The sequence below is a fragment of the Salmo salar genome, chromosome ssa14 (assembly GCF_905237065.1).
Source record: "Salmo salar chromosome ssa14, Ssal_v3.1, whole genome shotgun sequence".
Classification (NCBI taxonomy): domain Eukaryota; kingdom Metazoa; phylum Chordata; class Actinopteri; order Salmoniformes; family Salmonidae; genus Salmo; species Salmo salar.
The window spans coordinates 48,806,485-48,824,867 of NC_059455.1; the positions used below are offsets into that span (position 1 = coordinate 48,806,485).

Below are 18,383 nucleotides of genomic sequence, written 5' to 3' on the forward strand. Positions count from 1 at the left end.
GGTGATGTGGTTGTGGTGGTGGTGGTGGTGGTGGCTGTGGTGGTGGTGGTGGTGGTGGTGGTAGTGGTGGTGGTAGTGGTGGTGGTGGTGGTTGTTGTGGTTGTGGTGGTGGTGGTGATGGTGGTGGTGGTGGTGGTGGTGGTGGTAGTGGTGATGATGGGGAATGGTATTATTAGGCAGGTTCAACAACAACAGTGTCGTGGATTGTTCAGAGTGCAGCCTCTTTCCTCTCTAGCTCCTCTCTCCATCATCAAGTGGCACTTAGCTCTCCTCCTCCTCTCCTCCACTCCTCCTCTCCTCCTCTCCGGCTCTCTACAAAGCAAAGCTAAGCAGTGACAGAGAGTTCAATGGTGACTTGAAGAGATCTGGTCCAGAATGAAAATGGACCTTAAACAGGGTGCTTAAGGAGTTACCACACGTCTTAGATAGAGAGGATAGAGAGATAGAGGGGGAGAGAGACAGAGAGAAATGTTAGAAAGAGAGACAGACAGAGAGACAGAGAGAGATGTTAGAGAGAGAGAGAGACAGACAGAGAGAGAGACAGACAGAGAGATGTTAGAGAGACAGACAGAGATAAATGTTAGAGAGAGAGAGAGAGAGAGATATGTTAGAGAGCTGGAGAAGAGAACAGAGACAACACATGACAGAGGGAGGATTAAGGAGTTTACTCTCTGAAGAAAGTGTATTTCTCATTCCAAAACTTTCTAGGGTGAATTGGAGTACAGTAATCAATTATTACAATCACGATCAAAACATTCCATCTGGGCCTTTGCTAACTGAATTAGGTGTACTAATGCAGCATCACAGACAGTAGGCTCTCCAGGAATGAAGTTGAAGAACCCTGCTACTGTAGTCTGGAAGCTGTCAAAGTATTTTAGAAATTAAGAGCCTCCAATAGTTCAGAAACAGTAGAAACCACGTTGTCAACATCTATCGATGGTGTTTCACAGTGTGTCCATGAAGTGGTGTGAACACCAACGTTATCATAATCAAACTGGCACGGCTGTTACAGGTTTTGGCTTTTTCTCTCGATTGCGTTTTCTATTTTCGAGGGTCTTCTTCTTTTTTTGGAGGGGGGGGGGGGATTTTGGTCGGTGGATCGCATCCGACTTTTAGGTGCTTACACGACACATACTGTACTGGTGTTTGACGCCATTCTCTGCCTTCTCTGCCTACCAAATTGGGGAAAGGGAAAATTGCTCTGCCAACTAGTAAAACCCTCTAAAAAAAAAACTTTAAAAAAACACCAGCCATTCCACTGTTTAATCCTGTCTAGTCCTACTCCAGACCAACGGTCCTATTTCAAGGTTGATTGTCTTTTGGGTGTGGCATACTGATTGGAATCATCCTCGTTGGTCAGGATGTGTTTGCACCTGTTGTCCTCGTTAGTAAGAAGGCGTTTCTTCTGTGCAGACACAGCTGATATTTAAGAGCTATTGGCTCAGTGCTCCCCGTGTTGGTAGAACACAGCGCTTCCAAACACCAGGGTTGTGGGTTTGAATCCCACGGGGGACCAGTACAAAACTGAATGCACTCACTCTACTGTAAGTCGCTCTGGATAAGAGTGATTGCTAAATGTACAAGAAATGAAAGGCTTCTGTTGTAAAAACAGATGTTGGAAGAGATACACCTTGTGTTTAGCGTGTTCCCTTTACGTTGTTGAACGGAGCCTTTACCTGTATTTCTCCTGTTCTTTACGTTGTTGAATGGAGCCTTTACCTGTATTTCTCCTGTTCTTTACGTTGTTGAACGGACCTGTATTTCTCCTGTTCTTTATGTTGTTGAACGGACCTGTATTTCTCCTGTTCTTTACGTTGTTGAATGGAGCCTTTACCTGTATTTCTCCTGTTCTTTACGTTGTTGAACGGACCTGTATTTCTCCTGTTCTTTATGTTGTTGAACGGAGCCTTTACCTGTATTTCTCCTGTTCTTTACGTTGTTGAACGGACCTGTATTTCTCCTGTTCTTTATGTTGTTGAACGGAGCCTTTACCTGTATTTCTCCTGTTCTTTACGTTGTTGAACGGACCTGTATTTCTCCTGTTCTTTATGTTGTTGAACGGACCTGTATTTCTCCTGTTCTTTACGTTGTTGAATGGAGCCTTTACCTGTATTTCTCCTGTTCTTTATGTGAACGGAGCTTTACCTGTATTTCTCCTGTTCTTTATGTTGTTGAACGGAGCCTTTACCTGTATTTCTCCTGTTCTTTACGTTGTTGAACGGAGCCTTTACCTGTATTTCTCCTGTTCTTTACGTTGTTGAACGGACCTGTATTTCTCCTGTTCTTTACGTTGTTGAATGGAGCCTTTACATGTATTTCTCCTGTTCTTTATGTTGTTGAACGGAGCCTTTACCTGTATTTCTCCTCTTCTTTACGTTGTTGAACGGAACCTTTACCTGTATTTCTCCTGTTTGCTCCACCCACTTCTCCATTCTAAGTTAGTGTGGGTACATTTTTCTTAGTTTGTCTGATATCAAGTCCAGTCGGTGTTTTTTTAAAAAGCCCAGCCCATCCCAGTGGGTGTCCATGGTGGGATCTTTTATGACCCAACTAGAGTTGCTTGGCCACCACTTAGTAGAACCCCCCCCCCATGACGTTTTTAAAACCCGACCGGTTTTGTTTTGGTTTTCAATGGCTCATTTGTTAGTTCCCTTCTGTTGAGCGACGTTCACCTTCTTATTGGTGAACGTTAACGCAAGGAATCTCTTCTTTAGTCATCACAGATTTAAAAAAACTTAGATCCTCTGAAGGGGGCCAGGAAGTTACAACAGTCCTCAGAGGTGTAAGAATAACTAGGAGTATTAAACGAGGGTGTTTGATAGTTGGGACTTCTTCTTCTCTTTGCTCTAACTGTCAAGGAAGTCCTGATGTTTTGAATAACACGGCTCAGCGTTAACATCCACTCCAGCCGTTAACTCTCATGTTCAATCTCACCACTGTACTGACTGACTAATTCAATGTTGGAATTGTTCAGTAGACTTACGATTTATAAAATGTGATGAAAATTGATGTGGACCAAGGTCCAACAGAAACACTGAGGCAGGGGAGCGGATTGAGTAGTGAATGAATGAATTGGTTAATTGGATCGTCTCATTGTTAATGTGACATATTTTGTTAAATGAATGTGCCTACTGCAACACACACACGCACACACTACGTTCTTTTCATGGCCTTCTCGCTCTCTCTTCTCTCCTGTCTGTCTATTGGTCGATGTTGAAGAGTTCACACACAGGGACAGTGCGGTGTGTGCGTGCTAGTATGCGTGTGTTTCTGCGTGGGCACACCCCCCCCCCCCCCCACACACACACACCCACACACACCCCCCCACACACACACAGCTAACTGTTCTTTTGATCTTCTTTCTGTCTTGTCACACAGGAGACCAAGATTGACTGTGTCCGAGTCGCCACCAAAGGTAGGACCACACCAAGTCACATGTACACGTCCCTGAATCCACGCGGTTCACTGAGGACGTCGACGACGTCATGTCTAGTATTCTAACGTGACCTACACACCTTTATTAAAGAGCTGACAACATGAACTAGTTAGAACAACAGTCTTTATGTAGGTAGCCTTGAAATAAAGTGTTGGCAAACAAAGAAACAGCATGGCACACCCTCACACGGGCCAGACAAGTGTTTTCACACGTCTCAGAAACACTGTTTTCCCTTCAAGCACTGTTATTCAGCTCGTCACGCGGGCACACACACACGTTGTTATTCAGCTCGTCACACACACACACACACACACACACACACACAGACCCACATTGTTATTCAGCTTGTCTTGCTGGTCCAGACATTAAGGTGATGCAGCTTAAACACTATTGATCAGGAGAGGGATTGATAATGCCGGGGGGGGGGGGGGGAGATGGGATTGGTCATATTCTCACGTGCACACACAGACTTATCCAACCACACACAGGCTTCACACGCACACAGACACACATGAACACACAGACACATTGGCTACACACAGCTCAGTGAAGCCCTACAATAGTAAATCTCAGCCTCATTCCTCTCGTTAGATTAACAAGGCCTGCCGCTTAGTCAACAGCAACGGTCAGAATTGGTACATCGAGTGATAATCAAGTTGACCTGAAAGAGATGGTCAAGCAGCTAACTGCACAAGGTTGAGAGAGCTAACGACAACACGCATTAGGTGAAATAGACTGAAACGGTCATGTAAAGTCACGTGTAACACGTTAGCCTAGAGGTTAAGGTTCAGATACAGCTCTTTTTTTTAAATTAACAAACAAGGAATTACATGATTATCTTCTGTAACAATGAGAGTTTCTTTTTTTTTCATTAATGTTGCCTGGTGACTGAGATTTTGTTTGTATGGCTATTTTGAGTTTCCGTGTGGCCTCTCTGTTTCTCTCTCTCCCCTCTCGCTCCCTCCTCGCTCACTCTCCCCTCCTGCTCTCTCTGTCTCTCTCCCCCCTCTCCCTCCCTCCCCTATCTCCTTTTACCTCACCCCCCGTCTGCATGGACACTGTGTGCCCTCTTTCTATCTCTCTCTTTCTCTCTCTTTCTCTCTGCATGGACACTGTGCCTCCTCCTTCCTCTCTCTCTCTCTACATGGACACTGTGCCTCCTTCCTCTCTCTCTCTCTGCATGGACACTGTGCCTCCTCTCAGCTGCCATACTGGTGACTCAGCTCACTACTCCGTACATCCGCATCGCGCCTGCGGCTGGTGACGACCAACTAACAGGTTAGACTCTCTGCTCAACCCATCTCTGGAGCAGCCATTTCCTGCATCACCTACATGTATGAGACATCATGGGGGGGTTGTTAATAACATGAATTTGTTGACTCTGCCCAGCCCTTTGCCTTTATTCTGTCTGTCTCGATTACTCCGTCCGACAGGCTAGCTTCTCGGTCTGTCCTAATTACTCTGTCCGACAGGCTAGCTTCTCTGTCTGTCCTGATTACTCCGTCCGGCAGGCTAGCTTCTCGGTCTGTCCTAATTACTCCGTCCGGCAGGCTAGCTTCTGTCAGTCTCGATTACTCCGTCCGACAGGCTAGCTTCTCTGTCTGTCCTGATTACTCCGTCCGACAGGCTAGCTTCTCGGTCTGTCCTAATTACTCCGTCCGGCAGGCTAGCTTCTGTCAGTCTCGATTACTCCGTCCGACAGGCTAGCTTCTCTGTCTGTCCTGATTACTCCGTCCGGCAGGCTAGCTTCTGTCAGTCTCGATTACTCCGTCCGACAGGCTAGCTTCTCGGTCTGTCCTGATTACTCTGTCCGACAGGCTAGCTTCTCGGTCTGTCCTAATTACTCCGTCCGACAGGCTAGCTTCCTGGTCTGTCCTAATATCTCTGTCTGACAGGCTAGCTTCCTGGTCTGTCCTAATATCTCTGTCTGACAGGATAGTATAGTCTAGCTCAGTATATTGCAGGGAGACACCCACCAGATGCACATTTTAGTTCTAGCCCAGCACTAATTAACACACCTGTTTCAAATAAGCAACTAATCAAGCCTTTGATTATTTTAATAATGTGTTTATTGCTGGGCTAGATCAAATCCTAGTGTAGCTACAAGGGCTGGGTAGAGTGTCCTATGGTGAAACATCCTAACACTATAACACCTGTCCTATGGTGAAGCATCCTAACAGTATAACAGCTGTCCTATGGTGAAACATCCTAACAGAATTCCAGTATAACACCTGTCCTATGACGAAGCATCCGAACAGAATTCCAGTATACACCTGTCCTATGATGAAGCATCCTAACAGTATAACACCTGTCCTATGGTGAAGCATCCTAAACCCTATAACACCTGTCCTATGATGAAGCATCTGAACAGCATAACACCTGTCCTATGGGGAAGCATCCTAACACTATAACACATGTCCTATGGTGAAGCATCCTAACAGTATAACACCTGTCCTATGGATCCTAACAGTATAACACCTGTCCTATGGTGAAGCATCCTAACAGAATTCCAGTATAACACCTGTCCTATGATGAAGCATCCTAACGATATTAAACCTGTCCTATGGTGAAGCATCCTAACAGAATTCCAGTATAACACCTGTCCTATGATGAAGCATCCTAACGATATTAAACCTGTCCTATGGATAAAGAATTCAGTATAACACCTGTCCTATGATGAAGCATCCTAACGATATTAAACCTGTCCTATGGTGAAGCATCCTAACAGTATAACACCTGTCCTATGGATCCTAACAGTATAACACCTGTCCTATGATGAAGCATCCTAACAGAGTTTCAGTATAACACCTGTCCTATGGTGAAGCATCCTAACAGTATAACACCTGTCCTATGGTGAAGCATCCTAACAGTATAAGACCTGACCTATGGTAAAACATCCTAACAGAGTTTCAGTACTTCCTCATTTAATGTGTTAAAGTGAATCCGTTTGAATGAATATGTCTCATGATATATTCCATGAGATTTTAGTGACCTGTAGCATTGACAGAACGAAGCATATCAGCTATAATAATGTATTGTGTTCCTCATGATATACAGTAGATCTGATTTGCTTCTAACAGTACCAAAAATTAGAACATGGTAGAAATAGTTTTAGTTACTCAGCTCCGTGGTCCTGGAATTCTCTTTTGAACATTTTAAAATGTGACGATCTAGTTTCGTTGGCGGAGTTTAAACACTTGATCGATGTATATATTATAGAAGAGTGTAATTGTTTTTAGTCAAGATGTTTGTGTTTTTAAATGTTTTTGTTGTACTGTATGTGTGTTTATAGTTTTGTTTAATGTTGTGTGAGTGTATGTAATTTGGTTTGTCTGAAACGTTGTTCCCCTTGCTGCAATTGGATCAGGTCTCTGTTGGAAAATAGATATTTATCTCAATGAGAATAAACCTGTATAAATAAAAAAATCTAGCTACATGTATCTACCCTTACATCTGACACCAATATCCCTGTCTCCGTTCTCTGTGTGGACTGACAATCCTCCCGAGTTGGCGTAGCGGTCTAAGGCACTACATCTCAGTGCTACAGGCGTCACTACAGACACCCTGGTTCAAATCCAGGCTGTATCACAACCGGCCGCGATTGGGAGTCCCATAGGGTGGCGCACAATTGGTCCAGCATCGTCCGGGTTTGGCCGGGGTAGGCCGTCATTGTAAATAAGAATTTGTTCTTAACTGATTTGCCTAGTGGATAAAATTACAAACATGGACCTAGTTGGACACTGTAGACCAGGGATTCTCTCCATATATATTTATCTTGATCGTTCTCTCTCTCTCCCTCCCTCTCTCTCTCTCTCTCTCTCTCTCTCTCTCTCTCTCTCTCTCTCTCTCTCTCTCTCTCCCTCTCTCCCTCCCTGTCAGACTAGTCTGTAGTTATCAGATTGTCCTGGAAAAGAGAAAACCTTTCAATCAGTGCAAGTTGATAGTGAATCGTTCACACCGGTGTTGTTTCCTACCATTCTGAATTAAACATCTATATTTGAATCTAATCAACGTGTTAGATGGAGAGAACATGTCAATCACACACACACACAGAGAGAGAGAGAATAAACCCAGTCAAGCAAAGATTTATATCATAATGTATCATTCATTATGTATCCACAAGGCAGCTGACGTTTTAGACAGTTGGAATTCTAACTACGTTGTCGTTTTTCCTCAGACCCGAGGCTGCGTCCTACATTGCACCGCCTTTTTCCTATATAGTGCACTACTTTTGACCGTGGCCCAATAGGGGTTGACCCAAACCTGATTTGCTATAGGGATCTTCCTCATCTCGTCTATTAAAGATAGACCCCTAGACTGATACTAGAGGTGGAGGTGAGCAGGAGAGAATACCATCATTCTAAACAGGCCCAGAGAGTGATATTTACTGACTGTAGAATAGTTACCCTAAACAGGCCCAGAGAGGGATATTTAGTGACTGTAGAATAGTTACCCTAAACAGGCCCAGATAGTGATATTTAGTGACTGTAGAATACTGTATATTTACCCTAAACAGGCCCAGATAGTGATATTTAGTGACTGTAGAATAGTTACCCTAAACAGGCCCAGATAGTGATATTTAGTGACTGTAGAATACTGTATAGTTACCCTAAACAGGCCCAGATAGTGATATTTAGTGACTGTAGAATACTGTATAGTTACCCTAAACAGGCCCAGAGAGTGATATTTAGTGACTGTAGAATAGTTACCCTAAACAGGCCCAGAGAGTGATATTTAGTGACTGTAGAATACTGTATAGTTACCCTAAACAGGCCCAGATAGTGATATTTAGTGACTGTAGAATACTGTATAGTTACCCTAATCAGGCCCAGAGAGTGATATTTAGTGACTGTAGAATACTGTATAGTTACCCTAAACAGGCCCAGAGAGTGATATTTAGTGACTGTAGAATACTGTATAGTTACCCTAAACAGGCCCAGAGAGTGATATTTAGTGACTGTAGAATACTGTATAGTTACCCTAAACAGGCCCAGAGAGTGATATTTAGTGACTGTAGAATAGTTACACTAAACAGGCCCAGAGAGTGATATTTAGTGACTGTAGAATAGTTACCCTAAACAGGCCCAGAGAGTGATATTTAGTGACTGTAGAATACTGTATAGGTACCCTAAACAGGCCCAGATAGTGATATTTAGTGACTGTAGAATAGTTACCCTAAACAGGCCCAGAGAGTGATATTTAGTGACTGTAGAATACTGTATAGTTACCCTAATCAGGCCCAGAGAGTGATATTTAGTGACTGTAGAATAGTTACCCTAAACAGGCCCAGAGAGTGATATTTAGTGACTGTAGAATACTGTATAGTTACCCTAAACAGGCCCAGAGAGTGATATTTAGTGACTGTAGAATACTGTATAGTTACCCTAAACAGGCCCAGATAGTGATATTTAGTCACTGTAGAATAGTTACCCTAAACAGGCCCAGAGAGTGATATTTAGTGACTGTAGAATAGTTACACTAAACAGGCCCAGAGAGTGATATTTAGTGACTGTAGAATAGTTACACTAAACAGGCCCAGAGAGTGATATTTAGTGACTGTAGAATAGTTACACTAAACAGGCCCAGAGAGTGATATTTAGTGACTGTAGAATAGTTACACTAAACAGGCCCAGAGAGTGATATTTAGTGACTGTAGAATAGTTACCCTAAACAGGCCCAGAGAGTGATATTTAGTGACTGTAGAATACTGTATAGGTACCCTAAACAGGCCCAGATAGTGATATTTAGTGACTGTAGAATAGTTACCCTAAACAGGCCCAGAGAGTGATATTTAGTGACTGTAGAATACTGTATAGGTACCCTAAACAGGCTCACTTGCTAAGAGTATGGCATCTGTTTAAAGCTGTGGGTAGAAAAGACATCTCCATTTTTATGGAATGCCTATTTGAGATAGATAGGTTTACTAGCAGTTTACAGGCCTATTTGAGAGACCTTGAAACCAAATTCAACCGCTATGGATGGAATGAAACAGGATGTTTTCAGCAGTGAACCGTAGGCGTTAGAGCGATTTAGTTGTGAACTACTGTGCTTTCTGAAAGTATTCAGATCCCTTGACTTTTCCCACATTACGTTACAGCTGTTTTCTAAAATTTATTAAATTGTTTTTTTTCCCCCTCGTCAATCTACACCCCAATACTCCATAATAGCAAAGCAAAAAGTTCTTTTTATACCTTTTTGCTAATTTATAAAATATAATAAAGTGAAATATCACATTAAGATAAGTATTCAGACCCTTTACTCAGTACTTTGTTGAAGCACCTTTGGCAGCGATTACAGCCTCGAGTCTTCTTGGGTATGACGCTACAAGCTTGGCACACCTGTATTTGGGGAGTTTCTCCCATTCTTCTCTGCAGATCCTCTCAAGCTCTATCAGGTTGGATGGGGAGTGTTACTGCACGGCTATTTTCAGGTCTCTCCAGAGATGTTCGATTGGGTTCAAGTCCGGGCTCTGGCTGGGCCACTCAAGGACATTCAGAGACTTGTTCCGAAGCCACTCCTGCGTTGTCTTGGCTGTGTGCTTAGGGTCGTTGTCCTGTTGGAAGGTAAACCTTTGCCCCAGTCTGAGGTCCTGAGCGCTCTGGAGCAGGTTTTCATCAAGGATCTCTCTGTTCTTTGCTCTGTTCATCTTTGCTTCGATCCTGACTAGTATCCCAGTCCCTGATGCTGCCACCACCATGCTTCACCAACAGACGTGACGTGACGCTTGGCATTCAGCCCAAAGAGTTTAATCTTGGTTTTCATCAGACCAGTTTTTATTAGGTGCCTTTTGGCAAACTCCAAGCTGGCTGTCATGTGCCTTTTCCTGAGGAGTGGCTTCCGTCTGGCCACTCTACCATAAAGGCCTGATTGGTGGAGTGCTGCAGAGATGGTTGTCCTTCTGGAAGTTTCTCCCATCTCCACAGAGGAACTCTGGAGTTCTGTCAGAGTGACCATCGGGTTCTTGGTCACCTCCCTGACCAAGGCCCTTCTCCCCCGATTGCTCAGTTTGATTGGGCGGCCAGCTCTAAGAAGAGTTTCGGTGATTCCAAACTTATTCAATTTAAGAATGATGGAGGCCACTGTGTTCTTGGGGACCTTCAATGCTGCAGAAAGTTGTTGGTACCCTTTCCCAGATCAGTGCCGCGACACAATCCTGACTCTATGGACAATTCCTTCAACCTCATGGCTTGGTTTTTGTTCTGAAATGCACTGTCAACTGTGGGACCTTATATAGACAGCTGTGTGCCTTTTCCAAATCATGTCCAATCAATTGAATTTACCACCGGTGGACTCCAATCAAGTTGTAGAAACATATCAAAGGATGACCAATGGAAACAGGAAGCACCTGAGCTCAATTTAGAGTCTCATAGCAAAGGGCTATGTAAATAAGGTATTTCTGTTTTGTACTTTTTATATAAATTAGAAAAAATGTCTAAACCTGTTTTCACTTTGTCATTATGGGGTATTGTGTATAGATGAATGAGTATGTTTTTTTTTTATTTTTTTTTATTTAATCCATTTTAGATTAAGGCTGTAACATAACAAAATGTGGAAAATATCAAAGGGGTCTGAATACATTCCGAAAGGCACTGTACATACAATATTAAAAGGTTAGGGATATGTCTTCCTTTAAACGCAGTACGACCAGTTAAACAGAACATGGACAAGACCTATTAGCCCAGATCAATGTAGATGAATCTACTACTCAATCCACTATTACACCATCACCACTTAGGACCACTAGGGATTTCACCTCATTTAGTAAGATAGATAGGCATATTAGTAATAAGTAACAGTAGGAGATGTCTGCTAATGTCTTCGTATGTTGTTGTGTAGGAGAAGCCACCCGTAAGCCTGTTGTTGTGTAGGAGAGGCCACTCGTAAGCCTGTTGTTGTATAGGAGAGGCCACCCGTAAGCCTGTTGTTGTATAGGAGAGGCCACTCGTAAACCTGTTGTTGTATAGGAGAGGCCACCCGTAAGCCTGTTGTTGTATAGGAGAGGCCACCCGTAAGCCTGTTGTTGTATAGGAGAGGCCACTCGTAAGCCTGTTGTTGTATAGGAGAGGCCACTCGTAAGCCTGTTGTTGTATAGGAGAGGCCACTCATAAGCCTGTTTGTGTAGTTGTTAATGTTGTCTTGTTGTTGTATAGGAGAGGCCACTCATAATTCTGTTTGTGTAGTTGTTAATGTTTTCTTGTTGTTGTATAGGAGAGGCCACTCATAAGCCTGTTGTTGTATAGGAGAGGCCACCCGTAAGCCTGTTGTTGTATAGGAGAGGCCACTCGTAAGCCTGTTGTTGTATAGGAGAGGCCACTCGTAAGCCTGTTGTTGTATAGGAGAGGCCACTCATAAGCCTGTTTGTGTAGTTGTTAATGTTGTCTTGTTGTTGTATAGGAGAGGCCACTCATAATTCTGTTTGTGTAGTTGTTAATGTTTTCTTGTTGTTGTATAGGAGAGGCCACTCATAAGCCTGTTGTTGTATAGGAGAGGCCACCCATAAGCCTGTTGTATAGGAGAGGCCACTCATTTTATTTAATCCATTTTAGATTAAGGCTGTAACATAACAAAATGTGGAAAATATCAAAGGGGTCTGAATACATTCCGAAAGGCACTGTACATACAATATTAAAAGGTTAGGGATATGTCTTCCTTTAAACGCAGTACGACCAGTTAAACAGAACATGGACAAGACCTATTAGCCCAGATCAATGTAGATGAATCTACTACTCAATCCACTATTACACCATCACCACTTAGGACCACTAGGGATTTCACCTTGTTTAGTAAGATAGATAGGCATATTAGTAATAAGTAACAGTAGGAGATGTCTGCTAATGTCTTCGTATGTTGTTGTGTAGGAGAGGCCACCCGTAAGCCTGTTGTTGTGTAGGAGAGGCCACTCGTAAGCCTGTTGTTGTATAGGAGAGGCCACCCGTAAGCCTGTTGTTGTGTAGGAGAGGCCACCCGTAAGCCTGTTGTTGTGTAGGAGAGGCCACCTGTAAGCCTGTTGTTGTATAGGAGAGGCCACTCGTAAGCCTGTTGTTGTGTAGGAGAGGCCACCCGTAAGCCTGTTGTTGTGTAGGAGAGGCCACCTGTAAGCCTGTTGTTGTATAGGAGAGGCCACTCGTAAGCCTGTTGTTGTGTAGGAGAGGCCACCCGTAAGCCTGTTGTTGTATAGGAGAGGCCACCCGTAAGCCTGTTGTTGTATAGGAGAGGCCACCCGTAAGCCTGTTGTTGTATAGGAGAGGCCACTCGTAAGCCTGTTGTTGTATAGGAGAGGCCACTCATAAGCCTTTTTGTGTAGTTGTTAATGTTGTCTTGTTGTTGTATAGGAGAGGCCACTCATAATTCTGTTTGTGTAGTTGTTAATGTTTTCTTGTTCTTGTATAGGAGAGGCCACTCGTAAGCCTGTTGTTGTATAGGAGAGGCCACCCATAAGCCTGTTGTATAGGAGAGGCCACTCATAAGCCTGTTTGTGTAGTTGTTAATGTTGTCTTGTTGTTGTTGTATAGGAGAGGCCACTCATAAGCCTGACGCAGTGGAACCAGAGAAACAGACAGACAACACAGTGAAGATAACCGGCGTCATCGCTGGCATCCTCCTCTTTGTCATCATCTTCCTCGGAGTCATCCTCCTCCTGAAGAAAAGGTAAGACATTTTGTAGAAGTTCTATATTTTGTGTAAAGATGTGTTGCTATATGTTATGTGTCCTATATATTTAATATATTGTCACTCTATGTTGATGTTATGTCACGTCTACAAACACTGTTACACAGTGAGACAAACTGAAGAAGACAAACATTTACAACATGGGGTACATTTGGACAGCTTGGTCGTTTACAATTGTAATCTGGAAGAAGTTTTTTTTTTTTTTTTTACGAGTCTCTTCCACTCGTTTCCCCTGTTTTCTCTCTCTAAAGCACAGCAGTGTTGTCAGCGTTGTCAGCGCAAAACGTAAATAATGAATTTGATGATGTTGATACGCTACATTACGTCTGTTTACAGCTATGAGAAACAGTTTGCTGTGAAAGATGAATGTCTCCGCGGCCCAATCATACAAGACGCACCACCCCGTTCAATGACAGTGGGTTGGAGACGGGAGGAAAAGGGAAATATTTTGGAGTACTATAGAAGGGAAGATTAGAGAATAGGAGATAAGAAGGAAATAATGATGAAAGGCTGAAAGAGAGAAGGGGAAGGAAGAGAGGGGGAATATGGAGGGGGTAGAAGAGAACAGAGAGAGGGAATAGAGAGGGGGTAGAAGAAAGAGGGGGGCATTAGAGAAAGAGGAGAGAGAGAGAGGGGGTAGAAGAGAAAGAGAGAACAGAGGAAAGAGAGAGGGATTAGAGAAGGGGTAGAAGAGAACAGAGAGGGAATAGAGAGGGGTAGAAGAGAACAGAGAGGGAATAGAAAAAGGAGAGAGAGAGGGAATAGAGAGGGAATAGAGAGGGGGGTAGAAGAGAAAGAGAGAACAGAGAGAGGGGGGTAGAAGAGACAGAGAGGAGAGAGAGAGAGGGAATAGAGAGGGGGGGTAGAAGAGAAAGAGAGAACAGAGAGAGGGGGGTAGAAGAGACAGAGAGGAGAGAGAGAGAGAATAAATAGCCTTCCTATAACCATGTATTGTAGCTTCAGACTAAGTTTACATTAGCCCAAGCCCCTGTTCTCCATGTCACCCAATAGCTTCAGCCTAAGTTTACATTAGCCCCAGCCCCTGTTCTCCATGTCATCCAATAGCTTCAGCCTACGTTTACATTAGCCCCAGCCCCTGTTCTCCATGTCACCCAATAGCTTCAGCCTACGTTTACATTAGCCCCAGCCCCTGTTCTCCATGTCACCCAATAGCTTCAGCCTACATTTACATTAGCCGCAGCCCCTGTTCTCCATGTCAAGCAGGCCTGAAATAACACAATGTCACTTTATTTATGTGTGCTGTAGATTAGTTGGGTGTGCTCTTATCTGTGTCCCAAAATGGCATCCTACTCCCTATATAGTTACTAGAGCCATATAGTGATAAAGTAGTGCACTATGTATTGAATAGGGGGCCATTTGATAACTGCATTCAATATCTGGAACGAAGGGACTGGCAAGGGGAAAAACGCCTTGACAATAGCAGGGGGGGGGGGGGGGGGATACAGGCCTGTTTTCAAACTTTTATTATCTGGTCTTTCCCGCTGTAACTTTTAGTTTGAAGAGTTAGTTAAGTTAGTGGGAGTGGTAGACGGAGTTGTAGATGCTAGTTCCTTGGTAGTGGAGGTGGGAGTGGTAGATGCTAGTTCATTGGCAGTGGAGGTGGGAGTGGTATATGTAGTGGTAGATGCTAGTTCCTTGGCAGTGGAGGTGGGAGTGGTAGATGTAGTGGTAGATGCTAGTTCCTTGGTAATGGAGGTGGGAGTGGTAGATGCTAGTTCCTTGGCAGTGGAGGTGGGAGTGGTAGATGTAGTGGTAGATGCTAGTTCCTTGGTAATGGAGGTGGGAGTGGTAGATGCTAGTTCATTGGTAATGGAGGTGGGAGTGGTAGATGCTAGTTCATTGGCGGTGGGAGGGGTAGATGCTATTTCCTTGGTAGTGGAGGTGGGAGTGGTAGATGTAGTGGTAGATGCTAGTTCCTTTGTTGTGGGAGTGGTAGATTCTTGTTCCTTGGTAGTGGAGGGTGGAGTGGTAGATGCTAGTTCCTTGGTAATGGAGGTGGGAGTGGTAGATGCTAGTTCCTTGGTAATGGAGGTGGGAGTGGTAGATGTAGTGGTAGATGCTAGTTCCTTGGTAATGGAGGTGGGAGTGGTAGATGTAGTGGTAGATGCTAGTTCCTTTGTTGTGGGAGTGGTAGATGCTAGTTCCTTGGTTGTGGAGGTGGGAGTGGTAGATGCTAGGTCCTTGGTAATGGAGGTGGGAGTGGTAGATGCTAGTTCGTTGTTAATGGAGGTGGGAGTGGTAGATGTAGTGGTAGATGCTAGTTCCTTGGTAATAGAGGTGGGAGAGGTAGATGCTAGTTCATTGGTAATTGAGGTGGGAGTGGTAGATGTAGTGGTAGATGCTAGTTCCTTGGTTGTGGAGGTGGGAGTGGTAGATGCTAGGTCCTTGGTAACGGAGGTGGGAGTGGTATTTGCTAGTTCCTTTGTTGTGGGAGTGGTAGATGCTACTTCCTTGGTAGTGGAGGTGGGAGTGGTAGATGCTAGTTCCTTGGTAATAGAGTTGGGAGTGGTAGATGCTAGTTCCTTTGTTGTGGGAGTGGTAGATGCTAGTTCCTTGGTTGTGGAGGTGGGAGTGGTAGATGCTAGTTCCTTGTTGGTGGGAGTGGTAGATGCTAGGTCCTTGGTAATGGAGGTGGGTGTGGTAGATGCTAGTTCCTTGGTAATAGAGTTGGGAGTGGTAGATGCTAGTTCCTTTGTTGTGGGAGTGGTAGATTCTTGTTCCTTGGTAGTGGAGGGTGGAGTGGTAGATGCTAGTTCCTTGGTAATGGAGGTGGGAGTGGTAGATGCTAGTTCCTTGGTAATGGAGGTGGGAGTGGTAGATGTAGTGGTAGATGCTAGTTCCTTGGTAATGGAGGTGGGAGTGGTAGATGTAGTGGTAGATGCTAGTTCCTTTGTTGTGGGAGTGGTAGATGCTAGTTCCTTGGTTGTGGAGGTGGGAGTGGTAGATGCTAGGTCCTTGGTAATGGAGGTGGGAGTGGTAGATGCTAGTTCGTTGTTAATGGAGGTGGGAGTGGTAGATGTAGTGGTAGATGCTAGTTCCTTGGTAATAGAGGTGGGAGAGGTAGATGCTAGTTCATTGGTAATTGAGGTGGGAGTGGTAGATGTAGTGGTAGATGCTAGTTCCTTGGTTGTGGAGGTGGGAGTGGTAGATGCTAGGTCCTTGGTAACGGAGGTGGGAGTGGTATTTGCTAGTTCCTTTGTTGTGGGAGTGGTAGATGCTACTTCCTTGGTAGTGGAGGTGGGAGTGGTAGATGCTAGTTCCTTGGTAATAGAGTTGGGAGTGGTAGATGCTAGTTCCTTTGTTGTGGGAGTGGTAGATGCTAGTTCCTTGGTTGTGGAGGTGGGAGTGGTAGATGCTAGTTCCTTGTTGGTGGGAGTGGTAGATGCTAGGTCCTTGGTAATGGAGGTGGGTGTGGTAGATGCTAGTTCCTTGGTAATAGAGTTGGGAGTGGTAGATGCTAGTTCCTTTGTTGTGGGAGTGGTAGATTCTTGTTCCTTGGTAGTGGAGGGTGGAGTGGTAGATGCTAGTTCCTTGGTAATGGAGGTGGGAGTGGTAGATGCTAGTTCCTTGGTAATGGAGGTGGGAGTGGTAGATGTAGTGGTAGATGCTAGTTCCTTGGTAATGGAGGTGGGAGTGGTAGATGTAGTGGTAGATGCTAGTTCCTTTGTTGTGGGAGTGGTAGATGCTAGTTCCTTGGTTGTGGAGGTGGGAGTGGTAGATGCTAGGTCCTTGGTAATGGAGGTGGGAGTGGTAGATGCTAGTTCGTTGTTAATGGAGGTGGGAGTGGTAGATGTAGTGGTAGATGCTAGTTCCTTGGTAATAGAGGTGGGAGAGGTAGATGCTAGTTCATTGGTAATTGAGGTGGGAGTGGTAGATGTAGTGGTAGATGCTAGTTCCTTGGTTGTGGAGGTGGGAGTGGTAGATGCTAGGTCCTTGGTAACGGAGGTGGGAGTGGTATTTGCTAGTTCCTTTGTTGTGGGAGTGGTAGATGCTACTTCCTTGGTAGTGGAGGTGGGAGTGGTAGATGCTAGTTCCTTGGTAATAGAGTTGGGAGTGGTAGATGCTAGTTCCTTTGTTGTGGGAGTGGTAGATGCTAGTTCCTTGGTTGTGGAGGTGGGAGTGGTAGATGCTAGTTCCTTGTTGGTGGGAGTGGTAGATGCTAGGTCCTTGGTAATGGAGGTGGGTGTGGTAGATGCTAGTTCCTTGGTAATAGAGGTGGGAGTGGTAGATGCTAGTTCCTTTGTTGTGGGAGTGGTAGATGCTTGTTCCTTGGTAGTGGAGGGTGGAGTGGTAGATGCTAGTTCCTTGGTAATGGAGGTGGGAGTGGTAGATGCTAGTTCCTTGGTAATGGAGGTGGGAGTGGTAGATGTAGTGGTAGATGCTAGTTCCTTGGTAATGGAGGTGGGAGTGGTAGATGTAGTGGTAGATGCTAGTTCCTTTGTTGTGGGAGTGGTAGATGCTAGTTCCTTGGTTGTGGAGGTGGGAGTGGTAGATGCTAGGTCCTTGGTAATGGAGGTGGGAGTGGTAGATGCTAGTTCGTTGTTAATGGAGGTGGGAGTGGTAGATGTAGTGGTAGATGCTAGTTCCTTGGTAATAGAGGTGGGAGAGGTAGATGCTAGTTCATTGGTAATTGAGGTGGGAGTGGTAGATGTAGTGGTAGATGCTAGTTCCTTGGTTGTGGAGGTGGGAGTGGTAGATGCTAGGTCCTTGGTAACGGAGGTGGGAGTGGTATTTGCTAGTTCCTTTGTTGTGGGAGTGGTAGATGCTACTTCCTTGGTAGTGGAGGTGGGAGTGGTAGATGCTAGTTCCTTGGTAATAGAGTTGGGAGTGGTAGATGCTAGTTCCTTTGTTGTGGGAGTGGTAGATGCTAGTTCCTTGGTTGTGGAGGTGGGAGTGGTAGATGCTAGTTCCTTGTTGGTGGGAGTGGTAGATGCTAGGTCCTTGGTAATGGAGGTGGGTGTGGTAGATGCTAGTTCCTTGGTAATAGAGTTGGGAGTGGTAGATGCTAGTTCCTTTGTTGTGGGAGTGGTAGATTCTTGTTCCTTGGTAGTGGAGGGTGGAGTGGTAGATGCTAGTTCCTTGGTAATGGAGGTGGGAGTGGTAGATGCTAGTTCCTTGGTAATGGAGGTGGGAGTGGTAGATGTAGTAGTAGATGCTATTTCCTTGGTAATGGAGGTGGGAGTGGTAGATGTAGTGGTAGATGCTAGTTCCTTTGTTGTGGGAGTGGTAGATGCTAGTTCCTTGGTTGTGGAGGTGG

At 44.7% G+C, this 18,383-nt stretch overlaps 1 protein-coding gene across 8 annotated transcripts in view; it reads left to right on the forward strand.

Moving 5' to 3' along the window:
* Positions 1–18,383, forward strand: part of LOC106595545 (receptor-type tyrosine-protein phosphatase mu) — a 633,856-nt gene that overhangs the window by 413,930 nt on the left and 201,543 nt on the right. For 4 of the 8 annotated variants that reach the window (XM_045694494.1, XM_045694495.1, XM_045694496.1 and 1 more), the window contains exons 14-16: positions 3,379–3,415; positions 4,640–4,714; positions 12,949–13,084. In XM_045694494.1, the coding sequence (XP_045550450.1) occupies positions 3,379–3,415; positions 4,640–4,714; positions 12,949–13,084 (248 nt within the window). The remainder of the gene's footprint in view (positions 1–3,378; positions 3,416–4,639; positions 4,715–12,948; positions 13,085–18,383) is intronic. The other 4 variants (XM_045694497.1, XM_045694501.1, XM_045694498.1 and 1 more) reach the window with 1 other exon arrangement.